The 21,830-nt window shown below is 40.4% G+C and overlaps 2 protein-coding genes across 3 annotated transcripts; both read right to left on the reverse strand.

Annotated features, from left to right (window-relative positions):
• Positions 1-1,004: 1,004 nt before the first annotated feature.
• On the reverse strand, positions 1,005-1,521 carry LOC108051222. Its single transcript, XM_017133232.1, has 2 exons — positions 1,441-1,521; positions 1,005-1,382 (listed from the first exon to the last, which is right to left on the reverse strand). The coding sequence occupies exon 2, from the start codon at positions 1,365-1,367 to the stop codon at positions 1,119-1,121; it is 249 nt and encodes an 82-aa protein (XP_016988721.1). The 5' UTR covers positions 1,368-1,382; positions 1,441-1,521; the 3' UTR covers positions 1,005-1,118.
• Positions 1,522-10,920: 9,399 nt separating this feature from the next.
• Positions 10,921-12,924, reverse strand: LOC108051204 (transportin-3). Of its 2 annotated transcripts, XM_017133215.1 has the most exons (2): positions 12,230-12,331; positions 10,921-12,161 (listed from the first exon to the last, which is right to left on the reverse strand). In XM_017133215.1, exon 2 carries the CDS (start codon positions 12,109-12,111, stop codon positions 11,089-11,091), a length of 1,023 nt encoding a protein of 340 aa, XP_016988704.1. In that variant the 5' UTR covers positions 12,112-12,161; positions 12,230-12,331; the 3' UTR covers positions 10,921-11,088. The 2 variants fall into 2 exon arrangements, with proteins under 2 accessions (XP_016988704.1, XP_016988703.1); XM_017133214.2 differs by having other exon boundaries at positions 10,926-12,924.
• Between the last annotated feature and the right edge of the window lie 8,906 nt (positions 12,925-21,830).

Here is a 21,830-nt window from a genome sequence, read left to right on the forward strand (position 1 = left end):
GGGCTAAAGGAGAGAATTCATTAAAAATTAATCCAACGAGTGCGAGGTATATTTGGACCCATTCCCATTTCCCATTTCCCTCCGCTCGGATCTTCCTTGTTCCTGCTGTCTGCTATTCAATTACGTATGCCACGGCAGCCATGAAAATGACCTGCAGCGCCGTCGCCCCTCTACCCCTCCCTCTCTCTGCCCCGCCCCTCGAGCGTAGTAAATTCTAACAGCACTTGGGGTTCACCTCTGGCCACCCCTCTCACCTGGCCCAAACCACCACCCACCGCCCAACCACCCAACCACCCAACCCCCTCACAGCTCGTTGGCTGCCTGGCTGCTCGGTTGGTTGGCAGTTTTATGTGTTTTGTCTTCGCATGCCGCATAAACGGAATTATTTACAATTTATTTTTACCTGAGCTAAGACACCGCCGGCTACACAAGAAAAATAGTCGATCAAGTTGTCCTTCAAATTACTTGAGATTAAAAATAATTGATATTAAAACTAAGGGGTACTTAAATCATTTTCTTCCTGTGACAATACATACTTAAATTCAATTCCAATTCCAAATTTATGTTGTGAGCTGTAATGAAAATGTTAATAAAATCTTTTTTTATATGCATTGATCTATTTTTATTTTATTTTTGGCCTAATAGAAGTGCAGTGTAGGAAAACCCAAGACGAAGATGAAGCAGGAACCAAGAAAAGCCAAGGAAAGAGGGGAAAAAGAGGACGGGTCTGTGGCAGCGGCAAGTGCTGGCATTTGGTTGCCGCTTGTTTGTTTTTGTGCTATTCAAAATGTCTTCATTGCCGGACAGAAGATGCCAAAGGAGCTGACCGAGGAACCAAAAGGACGAGGCAGCAGGACTCCGCTTGATTGCCTTTAATTTGAAGATGAAAAGTCTGAAGCTGGAACGGGGGCAAGGTACTTTTAATTCAAGCCAATAACTTGGGTAGAGAAACATTCAAGATGAAAACATGCAATAAAACAATTGTTAGTGTCTTATGGCAGTAGTAACTTTTTGATAAATACAAGTTTGATGAGATTTAATAGAGAAATACACCAATCAATTTAATTAAATTTGCTGCTTTTCTCGTTAATTTACTTGTCCTTCAGAACTTGGACAATTTAAACAGAATTTGGTTTAATATTGCCTTTCACAACAGCTGCCCACCTCGATTTTGGTTCCAAATCACCTTTCTCCAGAGTTTCCAGCCTAGAGTTCAGTCTAAACCATATTATTTGTCCCAAGAGCATAATACTCGATATCAAGACACTTGGAATAGCGATTTCCGAAGAGCTCTCTGTAATGGTACTTGCATATTCTATAGCATCTGGGGGAAATGGACCCATGGTAAAATTTAATCCATCGGCCATTGCTGAATTTTATTACTACGAGGGAAGAGGGAGGGTACGTGTGAATCATAAACATATAAGAACATTAACTTACAATAATAATATATAATTATTTTGAATACTTTCCGGTGCTTTGTTCGTAGTAACAAGACTTTAATTTGTTTTTCAATGCTTGCTTGGCAAAACTTCCAATCCATTTAATGTTATACAATTGTTTAAAATGATTCAATATTAAACGAAATTAATAAAAAGCTTCTTAATTAGTTTAAGCTTTATCAGTATAACAATAGAGGGAGTATCCTGCTAATCATAAAATATATTAATTAATTAAATCTAATATATTACCTTATAAAGAGTAATTCGTTTATTGCTTTTATCCGAGCAAAGCTCCACAAGTGTTGCGTGTTTAATTGAATGGCATCTAATGCCAGTGCAAATCGAATCGCAATCGAGAGATCCACACAACGCTCTCACTAGCAGTTTAAGCCAAAAGCCAAGGAGTCACTCTGCATAAATTAGTGCGGGCTTAAATGCAGAAAGCCAGAGTGCAGCTAAACAGATATTAACGCCAAGGATGGCAAAAGATGCTCCACTTGAGCACTCAGTGCCGTTCTCGTCCTCGTCCTCGTCGTCCTCCTCATCATTATCATCAACATCATCGTGTGGCACTCATAAGCATAAGTATGAGCATGAGCGATGATAAATCATTAGGGGCAACGTGTTGCGGCCAACTTGACTTGACAGTCACTGCACCATCCAACCTAAAACCCCTTCCTTCCCCTCCCCTCCCCACGGTGGGTGGCCATGGAGTGGGTGGTGCGACTGGGGATGCTGATTATCAGAGTCATTGTTCTAGAGTCTGTCCCCAGCAATGTGATCTCAGCCATTTTTCGCTAAGACTTCGAGCAGACAAACAAGAATTTAAAATTGATGAAAATGTGGGATTTTAAGATAGATATATACATTAATTTAAACATATTTTAATTATGTAAAATAGTAACGAACAGGGGATATATATAAAGGAAAAACCCTAGTTAAATATATTAAAGAACGAATTTAACCAATGTAATCTCTTTCTATAAGTGGGAACCACTTTCTGTAAAGTTCACAGTTTAGGGCTCCTATGATCAAAAATCTGACAATAATTAAGTGACTAAACTTTATAATGCTTGCAAAAAAAAACAGCACCTAGTAATTTATTTACTAGTAAACTATTATTTTACGAGACTCCTAAGTTTAAAATTCTTAAATTTGACAACATTGTATAAACATGATTTCAAAAGGCCAGCTAAATCTTTATAGATGGAGTGTTCATCACTGGTGAAACAGAGATAAACCAAAAACTTCGTAGTTATGCGATTCAGCTGCATTCAGCCGTAAGAAGACCCCTTCCTTTGAGTCGGCCTCTCATCGCCGGGGATAATTATTAATGCGCACCTCAAGTTGGCAAATAATGATATAGTGCTCGATAGATACTCAACGCACTTGTGTGTGGCAAATTTATGGGCTGTACGTGTGGTATAAACAATTGGGCAGCCACCCCGCTCCCCCTTCCCCTTCCCCTCCCACACCCATTTGGTAACCCAAACCCTTTTCCAAACACTCCGTCACCTGCGGTTGATGGGTTTGCGATATGCAGTTCGGGGCCCAAATGCATTTTAAGCGGGCCTTTTTCCGCTTGACTTTTCCGACCGCAATGCGACGCTCGTTGCAGAAATGCAAATAAGCTGGAAATACTTTTCGCTTTTGAGAAATTTGCATATATTGTACTTATCAAACAAAGGCAAAAAAAGATGACGTTACGTATACGCAACGGCGGGCTTAGTAATCTGCTGGTATATTAGATTTTGTAGTATATTGACGACAAATAAATATAATTAATATTAAGTATTATTACTTGTTGACTTGTTTCATCGCCCTTGTGATTATTTTATAATACTTTAGGTTGAGAAGCTCTACAAAAATCAATTTACCCTTCAGAAGTCAACGAATAAAGCCTGAAAATGTTTTTCCACCATTAAGCTCTCCTGTAATTAATCAGCGAACAAATGCAAATTACTTTTCCGACTTGACGTTGCAGTATTTGTTCCTGTTCTTGTTCTGGCCTCGTTGTTCGTGGCTCTTTCAATTGGTCTTGAGTCGTGCTGCTAACTGTGTTAACCGGAAACGGAAATGTAGCTTGCATAACAAATGAATTTCGCTGAGGGGTGGCCGCTCCGCTCCGCTCCTTTTGACAAGTCACCAAGGCCTCGTGCCATTGTTCTGCCATCCCCAGTTGTTCCCATTCTTCGAGTTTCTTTCGCATAAATTGCTTTTCCACATATTGTTTGGGGTTGGGTGGGCTTGTGAGACCCTCTATTGAAAGACAACTGGCGGTGACAGGCCTCATTTTAGCGAAAGACCTAAGACGCAGCTAGAGATTCCCAGTGGATGGGTAGAAATCGGGGGTAAAACACTGCCGAATGCTGGTGCAACGCGAATTGCATTTCGCCCGGGGCAAAATTTATGAACATCATTGCCATGCGTCAAATAAATGTCAAAAAGAACGCCGAAAGTGCGGCCATTAATGCAAAAGATCCGTGAGACCAACAAAATTCCGTTGGCGCTGCAGAACCGCAATAAAAAATTTCGCAAAAATTTTCGCCTTGTTTTTTTGTATTTTTTTTCGGTAGCTGCTGTTTTTGTTTGGCATGTTAAACACAATTTTTTAATGAATTTTCACGCCAGTCGAGTGTAAAATGCCAGGACGTTGGCGGTGGGGCTCTGACTACTTTTAAAATGCCATAAAACTAAAAAAAAAATGCAAAAATATATATATTCCCAGGGCGGCAGACAAAGTGAAAAAATTGTTTTTCGAAAGTTTGTTGCTGATATTTCCCGATTGTTGTTGCTGCTGAATGTCCCCCTTTCCCCTCAATTTGTTGTCCCCTTTTCAGTGATGTTTTGTGTGAATTCACCAAGACAAGGCAATGGTGGTCTGAATGTCCTAACAGGATAATTGGTTCGATTGGCTGAGTCAATCATTTAGGTGGCCTGAAAGATGATATGTAAAAAACCCACCTATTATTGGCATAATAAGGTTCCCAAAATAAATAATTTTATATACCTTTTAAAAGAACTGGCTTCTGTTCTAGAAATAAAAATTCAGTTCAATGGAATATATATTATTGGAATTACATATTATTAAATATATAATTAAATAATGATTAATAGAATAAAACATTTGCCTACTTTCAGAGAACTTTTTAAGGACCTTTTTAAAAAATCTTGTTCGTGCCCCAAAAATCAAAAAACTAAGATCCCTTTAAGTTTTTAATTTGTGTGTAAAATTTTCTCTGCCAAAGGGCATTTAGCATTTCCCATTGATAACTCCCAGATATTCATCTTCCACTCACTTCTTGTTTTATTTCGTTTGTTTTTTTTTTGGTTTTCATTTCGATGCTTCAAGCGCAAGCGACAGATGATAATAAAAAATTTTATTACACACAAGCTCATCCATTTGACTTAATGGCGGTCGGAATGTTGCAGGCTTTTAATGTGCGTCATCATGAAGGGGTAGAACGGGGGAGGGGTGGGGCGAGAAGGGGAGGGATTTCCCGGCTAGGTATTCCGCAGCTTCTGTTTGAGCTGTTGATTGTTTAATAATTTTTATTTTTGCCTTTGCGTTTTTCGGTCTGCGCTCTTCTCAAGTGGAAGTGCATGTAATTTCATTTGCAATTTGCATTTAACTTTTTTCGCCGGAGAGATTTGTAGGCCGCAGTGATTGCAGCTGTTGGGGCACCAAATAAAATAATATCCGAGTGCATATATCCTGTATATATACCCCCCCGCCCGGCTGACACTCAATAAATCAGCGAAATGTGCGAGCAAAATAATAATTAATGGGCCAAAAGGGGGGATGGTGCATGAAAATTTGTGAAAAATTACACAATTTCCGCACACCCAATTATAATTGCCAGCGAACCGAAATGAGCACTGCAGCCTTAGTATGCAGTACATGTAGAAAATGAGTTAAGTGTTAGCCATCCCACCAGCGGAAGCAGACAACACTTGGCTTAATTTCACCGCCCGACCGACTGTCTGTCAGTTTTCCGCTTTTCCGCTTTCCCTGCTCCACATATAGTATTTTCTCCTTCGTCGACCGGCGCTCATCATCATTTGGCACAGCCGCATGTTCAATATGATTCGTGACATGTTAGGGAATTAGTGCTGGCTCCCACCCACCCAACCACCCACCTATCCACCCACCTATCACCCCACCCAAACACCCGGGAGCAGTCCAAGTTCGGGTTGCTGGCCACGTGCGCCACATGTTTGTCATGCCAAGTGGCGCCAAGCGGCCTCATTAATGTGAGTTGCTTTAAGTTTTATTTATTTATTATTGGACTTTTTCCGGGTGGCTCTGTTTTCCCCTTGTTCCCCCTTGTTTTTCCACGGATTTGTGCTAGCTAATTGCTTTTTGTTTGGCCTCAGCATTGGAACTAGCTTGAATAAACTAAATGAAGCTCGGAAAAATGTTGGTTGGCGTAAATAGTAAGGAAAGGAAAGTAGGCAACCTTCTGGTTATTAGGCGGGACTGTATAGCTCATTTCTTTTAATGTTAATTTAAAATAGGATAACTTGTTTGAATATCTCTGTCTTAAAATATTTTACATGCACTTATAAGTCCTGAAATGAATAATAATCCATTTGATGACAGCTGAAGAATAACAATTTTTAATTATATATTTAATTATATTGATATACCTTTTCTTCCATAAAAACCAGCCTTTTTCAAAGAGACATAACCATTAAGACTTGTGGTTCTATAAACGTTGAACAGTTTATTATTATTATATGAATATAATTGTTTGAATTTCCTAAAAGTCACATCTTCGTTCAAACATCTCGACTCCTCTATATCGAGTATACGACGTGTGGTCGTCGCTCATACGCCTTGAGTTTTCCCAGTGAAACAACGATGGCCTGTGATGCCTCTCACAAAATAGTTGTTGCCAGCTCGCCTTGTTTACAGTTTGTGTTGAACAGTGTTGCGCCTCAAAGTTTGAGGCGTGTCTGGTTTCTACACGAGTCCCTGGTCTCTTATCATGTTAGTTGGGGCTTTATTGCCCCGAAATAGTGGCTCAAGAAGTATTTGGTTGCATGCCTCGCCATGCGGGTGTCACCTCTCTTCAGGTCCCAACACTCCACTTCTGCCTTCTCGTCTAATTTGTAAAATTATTCGCACGTACTTTCTTATTACTTTGTTTTGCCTTGTAAATTTTGTTGCCCAAAAAGCGAAACTTTTGCAGAATAGCAACAAGAAAACAAGGTTCCTTTTTTAAGGGTTTTCTTTACTGTTAAATAAGTTAACTTTAAATAAATTGATAAATAACTAGATTTCTTTTAGTTTTATGTCCTTTAAATGTATATTAAAATTCCAGTTTTACCCCAAAAAAATTATTCAGATTTAGCTATAGAAAACAAAATGCAAAACGCTTTTTAGCCTCAGTAATTTTCGAGCATATTTATTTGTCAGGCACCAGCGGCCAACCCACTCAATCAAGCGGACCGTTAAAAAACTCTCGACCGAAAAACAAGAGAGTTGGAAAACCTTCAGACAACAGAAAATTTCCATTTATCAAGCGGTATAACAGCGACATTTGATCAAGATATTAGCAAATGTTCAATTTATTTAGAAAAACCGCCGCAGCACATGGCCCGAAAAAAGCGCACACAAAATGGAAAAACAAGTACTCAGTGCAACACGGTAAAAGAAAAACTTAAACCCAAACCCAAACCAAAACCGAAAAATGCAAATCGAGCTGGGGGAATTAGTGACAGCCGAGCGGAAAGACCGACTCCACTTTCAGTTCCAGCTTTGCCCTCAGAGCTTTCCCAGTGTGACATTTGCAATTGACAGTCGCATCGAGTTGAGTTTTCAGTTGAGGTTTTCCGTGGGCCCAGGGTTTTTTTGGGGGAAAGGAAAGTCAACTGCAGCCTTTGCTGCCATTCCTTCTTCCTTCTGCGACAATTTAAAACTGCGAAAGTTTTAAATGTTCGCCTCGCTCCTTTTTATTTTCAAGTTTTTCCTTTCGTGGGGCTTCAGCTTTTTCCTTGCGGCAAAATGTCAAACTGCGGCCAAAGTTCGCGTGCAAAATGGCGTCCCCGGTGGGCGTGGCAGGGGCAAAGGGCGCAGAAAGGCAGGCGGCTAACACGTGTGCAGTTTTCCAAAATATTTCTTTAAATTTGCCCATTTTCAGAGATTAATTTAGCCCGAGACGGTAGTTTTTTAAGCCGGCTAAGATACCTCTGCTGCACAGTGGTTAGGGATATCTAGAGATATTTCGCAAATGATTATTGAGATAGTAGTTTAGGGATATTTGGTAAAAGTAATTAAATGTGACATGTAAGGACCTAGCCAATCGATGGTAAAAGTAATTTAAAGTAACTTGTAAGGGACAAGACAATTGAAAGTTAAAAGTGTTATATCTTTAAAGTGGTCCTATAAAATGATTAGTAGTTTATAGGAATGGCAATGGTTATTCATTTATTACATTCTGTAATGTAGTATTTTTAGTCAATTTTTAAGTTGTCCTTTTAAATGATTAGTAGTTTATAGGAATGTGTAATGGTTATATCATTCTGTATTGTAGTATATTTAATCAATTTTTATTTACTCTACACTTTTATCAAATAATATTGGATTTGCATACATTACTCACTACAGACTCGAATCGTGGAATCGTAAGAATTGTCATGTGTCAATCTGATTTATTATTTGATTTTTTTTGATTTATTTATTACTTATTTATTAACACTGTAACCACAGTGCCGTTGTGCAGGTGATAGGGGACAGCTGCACTTACTTTTAATTAGCAAACAAAACGAAAACGAAATCGTAAATGAAATGCCGCCGAAACCGCCCAAAAGTATGCAAAACTTTTGTTATTGTCGCCAAATAAATTTCACCAATGCGAACGGGGTGGGCGTGTGGGCGTGGCTGGTCCAACAAATTCGCAAAATATGGTAACGTAGGAGGGGGAGAGGGGAGAGAGGGAGACAGGAGAAAAACAACAAGCGGCTAACAAAAAGTTCCACCGACAGCAAAATTATGTGGCGTCAAATGCGGCGCGTCGCCTCAGGGAAAACCGCCTCCAACTGGAGCCATGGGGGCGTTGGAGGTGTAGTTGTGGGCGTGGCCAGGTGGCTTTCCCACCTACGTTTCCCCCTTTCCCTGGTGCGGTTGCCGTCGGGCTGAAATTTATGCTGCTGTGTGAAATTTTACGCGACAGGTGGAAAAATAAAAGCAACGGCAAGAAATGCAGCAAAAAGTTGCATGCAAATTTTCTAAATGGAGAAGGAAGTGCTCCAAGTCTGTCTGAATATCCTTTCTCTGAGGCCCCCTCACCACCCCCGCAGTATAAATCCACTTAAATATTTAAAAGGACAAGGCAAAAAGGTCCCCGCGGACGAGGGCAATATGGCCAGGTTCCTTCAGCTGTCCTGGCATCGTATCCTTCTTTAACATTTGATTAGCGGCGCTTCTTTCCTTGGAAGTGGGTGAGGGGGAGGGGAGAGGAGGGGCAGGTGCTTGGGCCGGGTTTCCATGTTAACACTTGCCCACAACAACTGTCCTCATTAGAGAGAAGGGTTCCAGCTCGTGACTGGCAGCGTAAATCATCAATTAAAACAAATTTTCCATTTGGGGGCAATGTTTGAAATTAATTTTTAAAATGAAATGTTTCTGTAAATTATGAGGGTCACTTGAAGTGGGTCTAAGTGAGATGAGTTGGGTGGCAAATTAGGTGGGAGTTTCGAATGGGGTTTAAAAGGAGTTTGCAGGAATTTTTAATTTGTATGAGATACAATAAAGTATTAAGAAGCAAGTCTGGAATTTAATCAGCCATTTATTTGGAAAGAAATTAAGACGGCTTCTGTTAGGGAAAAGGAGATATTGTTAAAAGTCAAAAACTGTGTAAACAAAAAAAAAAAAAAAATTACATATTTAAAAGTTTTTAAGTACGTTTTTTTTGGTGAAGATTAATTGTAAGGCTTTAATATGAATTTCCATTATTCAATGGATATTTTGCACTCCAAGTTTATTTATTATAAATTTCAAATTGTAAAACATACTTTTAGTACTGCATTAAGGAAAGCTTAATCTTGTGAACAAAAGTAAAAAGAGGCACATAGCCAGAAATTCTAAATACATCATGTCTTTATTCCCTTGTAACTCCATACTTAAAAATCCAAAAAAAGCCCCGATAATTGTCCCATAATGCGAGCTCCGTTTCAAAGTTGGCCACTTGCACTACCCGCAATACGACGAGTGGTAATTGCAACTCAGTGCCAACCTCTGATAACCTTAGACCTGCTGCTTGATTTTTTTGTGGCTTCCAGGAAAACGTTTACCCAAAGCTACCCCAATAAGTGGGGGGCATATAAATTACGGGAATAAAAACTGAAATTGCTGCAAAAACAGAAACACACTTAAAACACACACACACACACACATATCGGGGTACGTGGAAAAGCAAAGCAAAAACGGAATATTTATGAACGCACCACGCGACGAGGGAAAGCGAAAATGCGCCAAACGTAATGGTGGACGAGGAGGGGGGTTCGGGGTTCGGGGTAAGGAAGTGGGAATGGTAGAATGGAACCAAGACCAACGAACCAAGTCCGAGGTCCTGTCTACCCTCTCCTGCAAACTGGCATACATATACTTTTCCCGCTGCCGGGCAATGTTTGCTGGCAGATAAAGCAAATGGCAAAAGTGTTTTCCATGCGCGATCGATAAACACGGCGCCAGCAAGGCGGGACAAATTTTCATAGTTCAAGTGGCGCCTAGGAAAACCCACCAGTCCACCAGCCAAGTGAAATGTGGCCAAAGGCAGGCAGGCAGGCGGTAGTAAAAATTCAGCTCAGAGAGAAATAAATGCGATAAAAATTATTGCGGAAGTGCGCAGGCGAAGGAGAAGGAGCAACAGGAATGGGTTTGACGCATATTCCTGGACTTTTGGGGCCACTCTTTTGCACCTCATCACCAGCCGGGTCCTTTGTGATTCGGTTGAATCATCGCCAAGGACGAAAACGAGAATTGATATCACGTGTCAGTCCAACGTCAATGTCACTCAGTCAAGTCAAGTCACTTCCTTCCCAGGCAAAAAAAAAAGAAAAAGGACTTCGGGGTGGCCATGAAAACGAGGGACTAAATGAGCCTCGGCTCCTTTGGATCTGATTTTATTTTACGATTTAGGCGTGTGTCGGCCTTTAGCTGTTGCCAAATTAGTTACCAAAATTAACTTGTCTATTTGCGTGGATTGCCGTTTTATGGCTTTCGCCAAGGCGACTTGGATTCCTCGGTGTTGTCATAAGGCGACTTCAAGTTCCAGGGAATTGCGGATAAAGATGAGTCACCGGCAAATTGTAGGCAGCAATTTATTTTGATTGGTTTCAGGTCTGTTAATCCAACATATACTGTTCCCAAACACCGAGTTATACAGCACCTTTATAGTATTTAATTAATTGAAATCTAAATTTCTTTCTCGTTTACAGACTCATTATTTAAATATTCCCCAATATTGTGATTGTTTTGAAGACCGACAATCCAGCAATCCGACTTTCTCTTACACAGCCAGCTAATTGTTTATACAAAGCACCTTTAATTATTTAGTTATTTCAAACTATTCCGAAATGACTTTTTCGTATACAGATACAAATATTTAAATTTTCCCCTTTATAATTTTTAGTGTCTCTTTTAAGTGTCTCTTTCGAAGCTTAAATGAATTTGTATCATATGGATACGATTTTGACGGGTGCCAGAACCTTCACAATTTCTTCTCTCATTAACCAGGTACTTATTCGCTTCGAGGACACAGGATGGGCCCAGTTGCCTGACCAAAGAGCAGACACTTTCCAAAAGGTCACTGCGATCGCTCTCCTTCAATCGGAACTCGTCCACCGAAAGAGCCAAGGTCAATAGATAACTCCAATGGGGCATTAAAAGACTTAAGCGGCACACTATCCTCGCCAACATTGGCACTTCCTGCCGCAGTTCCTTGAGCAGGCAATTGAAGATGGTGCCGGGATCCACGACTCCTGGAGTGGAGATCAGCTCCAGGATTTGCAGGCGGATTAAAGGCTGTCGGCGGTCCTTCACGCTCTCCAAAATGCTTAGAATCAGCTGCTCCTGGTGCCTCTTGAAGTTTCGCATCAGGTTTAGCAGGAAGAACATGGCCATTTCCACATCTGTCCAGGCACTCTGCTCATGCTCAACGATGTCGTACAGTTCCTGCATGGTATCAAGCTCCACCAAGTGGGCCACATCCACCAGGACCTCGGCCACAAGTCCTCGGAAACGATCCATGGGGCCGGGTAGAGCCATGTCCTCACAACTTTCTGGCACTCGGGTTATGGTGAAAAGGATCTTCAGGAGTCGCAAGAAGTACGGTCGATATGAAGAAGTCATTTCGGGATCGGCCTTGTAATCCAAATCCGCCGACAGCAAGGACCACATATCCATGGAGCTTTCAATCACCGAAAGTGGGCAGTGGACGGCTATGAGTAGCAGTAGTTCGATGGTCAGAAATCGCTCCTGGATCTTCGCAGGATTCCTTTTGGTCAGCTGGAAGTGGGTCTCGAATAGGTTCACGAATATGTGGCAATAGTTTTGCAATAGCTGCTGGTTTCCCACGGAGCGCTGGAATGCCGGTTCCAATGAGATGACCATCTCAAATAGACGGGAATCCAGATCTTTTCTGACCAGGGAGTGCTCCAACATGGCCACCACGCAGTCGGCGGCCTCCAAGTGTCCTTCAATCAAGGGGTCAACTAGGATAGCTTGCGCCCGTTGGAATAGTTTACGTTCTAGCACTTGGTCGGTTAATATAAAGCCATACCTTGTCCAGGACCCAAAAACCCGCAGGCACTTTAACAAACAAGTGTCTGGCAAGTCCTGACGCTCTAGGAATCCTTCCAGCACATTCAACACATTCGAGGACTGAAGACGGAGCTGCTCGTGTACGGATGCCAAGCACTCCACTTTCCGCTGCAGAGCAGATGATCGAGCCTCCTCGGGCAGGATCCGCAGGACCTCCAGAAGGGCCATCACGTACTCGGGTCTGCCAGACAGCTGCCTCATGAAGTCGTCCAGTTCGTCCAGCAAAACGGGTGCCATCAGTCCCAAAGCTGATAGGCAAATTCCCAGTTGCACCACCAAGGAATTGGATTCCGGGATCATGGCTGCATTCACCAGGTTCTGGATCAGTTCCTCCTTCAGATAGCTCAGATCGGACATACTCAGCAAGTGAAAGTCCTCCTTGGTTTTCTTGGCCAAACTGATGGCAGCAAAGGTCAGGATGTGGAGTGGGTAGTTGGGCCTGTGGGCCAGTAGTTCACTGGCTATCATCCACACCTGATGCGATTTCTGAAAGGAGTGCAAGTAACTATCAGCTGCATGATTGGTGTCAATGCTCAGCAGATAAAGTGCATCTATGACATTTTCTTTTGTGAACTGTTTCTCCATTCTGCTCGAAATTTCTCTTTTTTATTCGAGATATTCTTATATATACAACCGTTTAAATGGGAAAAAAGCCACTGCTTTGTAGAAAAAATATACTGAAACAAACTGACAGGATTACAAAATAAGAGGTTACTTTGTAAACTTTAAAATGAATTCCTAATAATCAGCCATTGTGAACTATCCACAATATAGACATTACAAGTTTCAGCAGACACCAACTCTGGAGCCCTAACCTTGATCCCGCGTGGCAATCAATTTTCCCAGCGCTTTCCCAATAAATGCATTGCGTTGAGACAATAAAACTCTATGAAAACTAAACAAACAAGGGACTCGAACCCATTGTACACATAGATATGTGTCCAGATTGCCGCAACTAACGTTTGCCAGGCACAAATATTTACCCTGTCGTCTCGATTCGCAGGACGTTTCAGGACGCCTCTCATCACGCACAAACGCACAAATTACAAGGGAATGGGCATGAATCCAGGGGGAGGGGAGAGGGGATCGGGGAGGGGGAGGGCTGCCTTGACCAGCGCGAACAATAAGCAATAAAATTATATGCCATATTATACATATACTACTATGCCACTCGCCTAGCAATCCACTCACACTCGCGGCAATATAATTTTGAAATCAGTTAAGTGTTGGCTTTGTTGGACATACAGATAAAGAGAAACTGGGGTTGATTTTTTAATATATCTTTTAATTGTTTAATATAAATAAATATAAGTAAATATTATATGTTGTATCCTAATAATAATTTGTACATTTTAAAATGATACCCCTAAAGGTTTTTTCAGTGACCGTACTGATATGATATGATTCGGTTTTTAAAAATACCAATAACGTTTAATTTATGTATCCAAGCAGCAGATATCTTTTAATTATTTATTATAAATAAATATAAGTAAATATTATATATTGTAGACTGTGAATAATTTTTAAATTTTAAAAAAGAAACCTTTTAAGGTTTTTTCGGTGACTTCAATTATTATAATTATGATTTTAAGAATGCCAATATAATCTAATTTATCAAGACAAGCAGCAGATAAACGAAATTTTCTCATCGAAAATCCAAGGCAACTAGGATATTTCTCTGCGTGTAGTCGCAGTCCTAGTCCAGCCCCTCGAAGTCCAAGTTCTCGACCACCCCTCGCACTGCGGGTCTGTCGTTTATTGTCGCGCTGTGTTGTGCGAGGAGTACATTAAGTGCGCATCATAAATTTCATTACATTATTATGGCGTTGTTTGCGACAACAAGCGGAGCCGTTAGCCGGATTCGACTACTTTATTGGATCGCCTCCGCTGCAGCGCCGTCAAATCACATAAATAAAACTATCCGAATCTATTGTCTATCCATCTGCCAACAGTCTCTTGTCTTTATTAATGCACTAATTATGGGGCGTGGGGCCACGCCCACTGGCAATGCATTTGGTCAGCATAATTTATGGGGTCGGGTTGGGTTGGTTTGGGTTTTTTCCCGAAAAGTTCTCCAAGGACCAAGGACCCAGGCACACGCCTTTATTTTGGCAGGCAAACAAGAAAGGGAGGCTCAAATAACCGAATTGCGTAGGAAATTATAATGCCTTGCCAAAATTTAAACAAAGGCGCGGCTGTCCTCGTTGTCTGGGAAATTGATTGCTTGGCACTCGCCAGCGACAAATGACAGTGAACTTATGTCGATAGAACAAACATAATATGGGTCGCTTGGGGGAATAAATATATAAAAGGAAAGAAGGTAATATAGACTTGGACTAGGCTGTACTCTCAACAGCCATATTGAACACACCAATTAATACACTTCACACTTATGATCAATAATAAAAAGAAAGTACCTTTACAGCAAGGAAAACACTTTCACTACAACCTGCGAGTGCAGGGGAGAAATTGAAATATGTTCTGCAAACTAGAGCACAAAACTTAATTTGCAGCCAAACATTGTTACGCTCCAGTGCCATCGAGAGCAGCAGACAACCGCAAGGAAAAGCCAATCAAGCTTACAAGCTGACCGCTTACATGACCGGACCCATATCCAAACAGGACCCATATCCATACCCCTAGCCATAACCCCCCTCCTCGTCGACGAAGTAAAGGCGAAAGTAATTTGCAAGCCACTTTGCAGTGCCACAAAACGGGGACACTAAAAAAGAGCTGTGGAAATAATTGAAAAATTTGCACTACATAGAAAATCGAATTATGTAGAAAGTGACGACGATGGCGCAGGAAATATCAATTAACAGAAAACAAGAGCAAAACCCTATTAAAACCTTATTTATCCCGGCCGAAAAAAGTGGATAAAAAGGAAGCCAGCTGTAAGCAAATAATGCGAAGGAAGTTTGCACAAACAACCCTCGAGCGGGGAAACAAGTGGAAGCAGGAGCTGCAGAATTAATTGCTTTATATGGCGTGATAATTTATTGAAGCCCACGATGACCAACATGGGAGCGAAGGCGAGGTCCTGCGGAGGTCCTGCCGAGGTCCTGCCGGCCCTGCACTTTCCAGCCGGGGATAACACAAGTATTATGCCGGCAACGAGGCGTAAGGGTCAATCACATTAGAGACATGCGATTCGAGGGTGGACCTCCTGCCTGCCCTTCGTCCTTCGTCCTTTCCCAACTCCCTGGTCAAGGGTTGACCCCTGCATTCTGCAATCTGATTATGTGTGCGGAGGAGGGTCGGTCGGGTAATAAGTTTTTCCCTGCATAATAAACATGCCAGAGGTATTGTGTGTTTGCTGTGACGTTTGTGCCACATCGCAAATACATACAGTCTCTTTGACTGTGTAAATCACCTAAGGCACTGCTGATAGATAAAGATATATAATATATGTATATGGGATATATATGTCTGGTCAGCGGCGTTTTTATACTTGATCTCTGTAAGCATTTACAAATATGATTGCGAAAGTTTCTCTGGCTTTTAAGATAAGCCTGCCAGCTGTGAAATCAAGAATATATAGCGTATAGGGTTACAAATGTAATCTTGATGTTATAAAAGTAAGATCCCATAAAAATACATTTTGATTATAATTTATTATAATTTTCATAAATATTTTATGTTCCAAAACTAGACTGTCGGTAATATATTTAACATATTTCGATGAAAACGCGGAGTGTTTAAGAATAAATACATATATCTATAAAAAATTCACTTAATTTCATTTCATTTGTCTCAAAACTGTAGTATTTAAAGAACATGTTTTTAACCAAACTTATTGCATAGAAATATAAAATTAATTATTTTGTAGATATTTAAGAGTTCTTGAAAATATCTTTATAAATGCTCTTTGTTCGATTCTCAAAGTTTTAATTAGTGGGGATTTCATGTGGGTTTTTACATTGCACAAAGCGTGTCTGCGCTTCACCATCATTTAAATGCGAATACTTTTTTGTTGAGGAATTGTTTTGTTTTGCCCTTTACGGATTTACGCACTGGCGACCGAGGGTCTTTTGCTGGCATAAAGGTATGGTATGAATATAATCAGCGCATTCAATCGACTTAATTTCATTATGAATACGGAGGCAGCTAAACGTTGCCCCTCACTCCTCGTGCCACGAATTTCCTTTGCCGCTTGGCCCAAGCCGAGCTCATAAATAATCTTGCCAACTTGTCGGACAGGACACTCGCCGGTAGCTCCGCTTTTCCCCCTCTTCTTTTCCCCCTCCGCTTTCCCGGTTTCCCGGTTTTAGCCACGACCAGCTGCTGGCTGCTCGAGTTGCACGGAGCCGCTCCTGCCACTTCGGCTGCTTGGCCGCTGTTGACAAACAAATATGAAACTAATCCCTGGTAATTAGTGCGCCAACTTTTGCTGCATTTTGAGCCCGGGAAGGACACAGGACGCAAGGACTCACGGACGGGGACTTGTAGTCGCTGCTGTCGCCGCTGGAGAGGGACTCGCTAGCTGGTTGCTCTTTCGGCATCTCAGTGTCAGGAACACTGAAAGAAACTCTATATATATTTAAGGTCATAACATGCAAAACATCTAAATATTCCTCTGTAAGTATTACATCATTAAAAGGCTTAAGAACATCCTTAAGATGTGTAATCAAAAGTAAATACATTTTTTCATTCTGAAATTACTAAGTGAAAACTTAAAGTTTAACCTTTCATAACACAATATCAATTATTTTTTACAGTGCATTCCCAGCTCCTGGTCACAGGAAGTTAGCAGATTCTTTATGCTTTCTGCTTTTTGCGGTTTTCCCGGTCGCATCTCGTTGTTTTTCCTTTCGTTTTTGTGGCGGTGTCGTCGTTATTTTTATTGGAAAAGTTAAGCTTGTGTTTTGATAGGTTTCAGTCGTAAAGGGATTAATTAGTGCGGACTTCGCACCAGCGGCTCCGCCAACAGGATAAAGCCAGGCCGGTGTCTGGGGTACCAGCTCAACACGCCGCCTCATGTCGCAATGCATAATGAAAGTTGAGCTAAGTTGCATGGACTTTTTGTGGCGAATGGGACATGGCATCGAATTGGAGTATGTAAACGAGTTGACTTAATGAGCAGATTTTGCAAAATGCGGCACCCATAGGTTGGGAATGTGATACCTTCTTAACCTCGCTATTTTATTAACTTACGCAAAAATCATTACTAATTGTTTTTCCAAAAATATTGGGGATTGGTTAGTTAAGGTCGTAAACCTACACAAAAAGTTGTTTTTAGACCAAGTTACAAAGTTGAAAAGTTTCATAGATTTATGTTGTGAAATAAAAATGATTTCATAAACATGAATTTTTAAAAACAAACACTCATTTGAAATTATAGTTAATAACAGCTTAGAAGATAATAAACTTTTTGGATATCATTTTGTGTCAATATCCTGGCAAAAAAATGTGGAATTTATTGCAGTAACCTTTTTTCTTATATTTACCCCAATTCAGAGCTCAATTACTTACGAGATTCTTCACATAATTCTTCATCTGGCCACTTGTCTTCACTGCAGTGTATTAATTTTATTTTTTTTACCCCTTTTCCTCCAACATTTCTTACTCGAAATTCCAATGCTGCAGAATTTGCCGCTGTTTTTGCCGACCGTTCGCCTCTTTCTTATCTTTTTATTATGAACTGCAGCGACAATTTTGCTAGCCATGTCAGCGCATGATTTACGAGGCCGTGCCGTACAAATGAAAATTGTACCAAAACCGGGGGACAGACAAACCTTTTTTGTGGCTCTGGAGTTTTGGCCACAAAACAGGAAGCGGAAATGAGTGCGCAGAACGACTATGGCGACATGTGAAATGTGTTTGCCACCGAAGAAGCACACAAAAAGCCAAAAGGCACAAAAAAAAAAGAAAGGACCAGCAAACACATGCAAAATAAACGGGTTCAAGTGGCGCTCGTAAAAACGGGAAGTGCGGGGGGTGGCCAGTGGGGGGAGGGGAGGGGGGAGATTCAAAGCCAAAGGATAACTGTTGAATTGTTGGCCATAATAACAAGGCAGGACTCCCATGTGTGTCTGTGTCTGCCTCTGTGTGTGTGTGGGTGTGTGTGTGTTTGTGTTGGCCTGTCGCGTAGCAACTTGTGGCTAGCTTAATAGCAGTTAACAGCGAGTCGGGGAAAAGGGGGTGAGGAGGGGTGAAGAGGGGAGTGAAGAGGGGGTCAAAGGATAGTCGCCTGTACATTTTTCAAGACTCTTCGGAAAGAGCTTGCATAGTGTTAACTTGGTTAATAAATTCAATTTAGTTATTAAGCGTCTGAATTTCTTATCAGCAATATAAATCTTGGAATGCTGTTTGCAAAAGTCTTGGGTAGTCTCCATTTAAGTATAGATAAGTTATTAAGTTTTCTAGAAGGACTTCTAGGACTTCGATTTAGATAAGTACTTTGAGTAACAAAGATTCGTTATTGCTGATATATTATATTTTAGTTTATTCCAAATAACTTATGTGAATGATTTGAATAAATTAACCATTTATAATAGCTTAGCTCTCTTGGCTGAAAATCGGAATAAAATTAAACTTTAAAAAGGCATACAAAGGAGAAAGAAACGCACTAACTACCCAGAGGAATACAGAGAAATAAAATGCACTAGAACAACAGCCGAACCGCGTGCTGTGAAAACAATCCAATCAATTTATTAATTAAGCAAGCCACTCCGCCAGAAGAGCGCCTGATGTACGACTGTATATAGTATTTTATATATATATTATATATATATATAGTATTATATATATCCAGCCGATAGTCTGTCTAGGGGGAATGGGAATCCTCGACGCGTCTATTTGTCTAGCTTTGCGCAATGGATTTTTAATGTTTTCCTCGGACTCGGCGAGTGGGAGGACAATAATGTAACGCATTGTTAAGTCCGCTTGGCACTTTTCGCACGCCAGCTGTGTCCGGCTGGAAAAGCGGTGGAAACCCCCGAGGAAAACCGAACCTAAGGAGCTGGCGAGGAAACGAGACCGGTCTTTAATGAGCCCCAAACTGCAATTACGCAAAACATTTGCCGCACTGCATGTGCCTCGAATGCGACGGCGTCCTCAGAAATAATTTTAATTGCGTTTTGCTTTTTATTTTATTGCATGTGGCGCCCTAACGATTTCGTTATGCTGGAGTAAATTAAACTAAAACAGTGGGCAGTAAGGAAAAACCATTTAAAAAGACTGAACCGAAGTTCCGTTTAGCAACTAAAGTAATAACTAAACCTAAAAGGTTTAATGAAAAATGTTACTGACTTCGAAAACATTGTTTTGATTAACTTTATAAGCTCATTACTGGCGGATACATACGTTCGTTTCCATGCTTCTTAAATCCAAATTATCTTAAATCTTTGGAATTAAAAATTAGATTACTATAAATGTTATTTGGACTAAAATCTTTACTTAGTTTGAGGTCTAATAAATATATAAACTGGTAAAAATGTTTATTATTATTGTATAAACTTTAGGTACTAGCCAAAGAAAACTAATACTGCCCCCAAAGAAAACTAATACTGCCCCCATGGCTTCAATATATATAGTTGAGTAGCCAAATGGCATTGAGTAAATGACAGACATTCCATCCAATACACAGTCATGGCCTCAGCGAATTGGTTAGTTCCATCTCAGCACTCTCCGCTTTGTAGAGCCATGTTTCATTTGTTGACTAACTAAAATGAAGCTGGTAGTATTCCTGATTTCTGTAATCATGGGCATTGCGATCGCAGTTCCACAACCACCCGTGGATTTCGTCACTGTCAAGCCAAGACCTGGCATAAAACCCAGGGTTCCCGAGGGCAAATAGAACCCGGCTCCACCTGTACTATGTTATGCCGATCTAGTCTACGAAATTAACTGAAATAAAGGGTTTATCTTATAGTTGGGGACTAGTATGGGTAAATATTTTTGTTAAAATTAGAAGATTGAAATCATTATCTTGAGTTGATTTAAATGAGTTTAAACCTTTGGTGCTTGCATATATCATCTTTGGTTGCTGGGCATTTCATTTATTTTTATACGCTTCAGGCTAATTACTTAGTCGTTTGTTATTGAACAATATTAAGACCTTGACATTTGGGGAGTCGGAGATACTACGCACTTGCTTTCGAATTGCATTACTCAACCTTCTACCTTAGAACTTCAGTAAAATAATAAAATAACACTAAATAATAATAATTAATACTAAGTTTATATTTCGAACCAGCAACTGCAAACGAATGAAAATTTAAGTTTTGGAGTCATAGAATTATGTTTTATAGTGTTGCTATTCTCTATTGCCAATAATAGTAGCTCGACTTAAAATGTTATTGAAAACACATTTATCTATTTAAATCTGATATCTACGAAATTTCATTCTTTGGCTTAAAGCGGAACAATTAGATTTTCGATGCTTATGACAAAAATGTCCCAACACAATAGAGTGTGAATTTTAAAGGTCAAAACACATGGAAATTATTTACCTATTTGTCGTTAATCAACATGTTCCGCTTGACCACCAAAACAGGGTATAAAAAGCGGCACCCAGCTCTTTGAAACCATCAGTCAAAATGAAGTTCGCAGTCCTAATCTTCGCAGTTCTGGCCCTCGCCTTGGTCAACGCCCAAAAAGCCGATGATGATCTCAAATCAGGTGGCAAGTAGGATCCCGTCCTTGGCGGACCTACACGAGTCCCAATTATGAACAAATAAATTGCGGACCACTTATCCAAGTCTTTCGATTTTTATATTAGCTTTACTGTATTTACTAAAAGTTAAAAATCAGATAGCAACGAATCAAAATCTGCCAAGTGGGCACCTTCTATTCCGAAGGTGCAAATTTTTGGGGACTTTTTGGCTTTTTGGGTTCATAACAAAATGAGAATGTGATCACTATTTAAGGTAGAGTGTAGATTATAAACTTCTTAGCTGTAACCTGATTTAAACTGCGCCGTTTTGGCATTCTCCTTCTTCAACGCCCAGCACAAAACGCTTAAGAAAGTTCTCAATCTCTGAAAGCTAGGCTAAACTGTTAAGCTAAACTCTTTTGATCAGTATTATTCAAAAACATTCAAATCAAAAAGTTTTAAGCAATAATCTCCGATTCGCTGATAGCTGGTTACTTAGCTAAAATATTGTATGGAGAACCAGACAGTCATAATGCTAGATACGAATTAGTCCTTCGATACATGGATAACCAATCGATTCGTTTGGTAGCTTAAGCCTTTGCCAAAGTGATTTTCTGCCACAAGTAGACGCCAACAGTACTTAAAACCCACTGTTTCTTGGCTTTCCCCAACGAAATGAAGCTAGCTTTTCTGATCGTCAGCATCCTTGGACTTGCCCTCGTGGAGACGTATCCCCTGCCAAAAGCTCCTCCCTCTTCTGGATGGACTAAAATGGGAGGTTGACCTTAATGTTACTGACAAACAATGCGTTTAATGTGAATTAAATTAAATTTTATTTCAACCATGTCCAAAAATAAAAAAACTTTTGAAAACTTTAATTATTTTCAGTTTTAATTTCCTGTAGAACATTAACATGTTTATAAGTGGGGAAAGAGGTCTTCGTTTAGACCGAGTCCAATCAATT

The sequence above is a fragment of the Drosophila rhopaloa genome, unplaced genomic scaffold, assembly GCF_018152115.1.
Source record: "Drosophila rhopaloa isolate 14029-0021.01 unplaced genomic scaffold, ASM1815211v1 contig_115, whole genome shotgun sequence".
Classification (NCBI taxonomy): Eukaryota; Metazoa; Arthropoda; class Insecta; order Diptera; family Drosophilidae; genus Drosophila; species Drosophila rhopaloa.

Bases quoted from the DNA above. Each gene is read 5' to 3' on its own strand.
- LOC108051222 (XM_017133232.1), bottom strand. From the start codon at position 1,367: ATGGCCGATGGATTAAATTTTACCATGGGTCCATTTCCCCCAGATGCT.
- LOC108051204 (XM_017133214.2), bottom strand. From the start codon at position 12,855: ATGGAGAAACAGTTCACAAAAGAAAATGTCATAGATGCACTTTATCTG.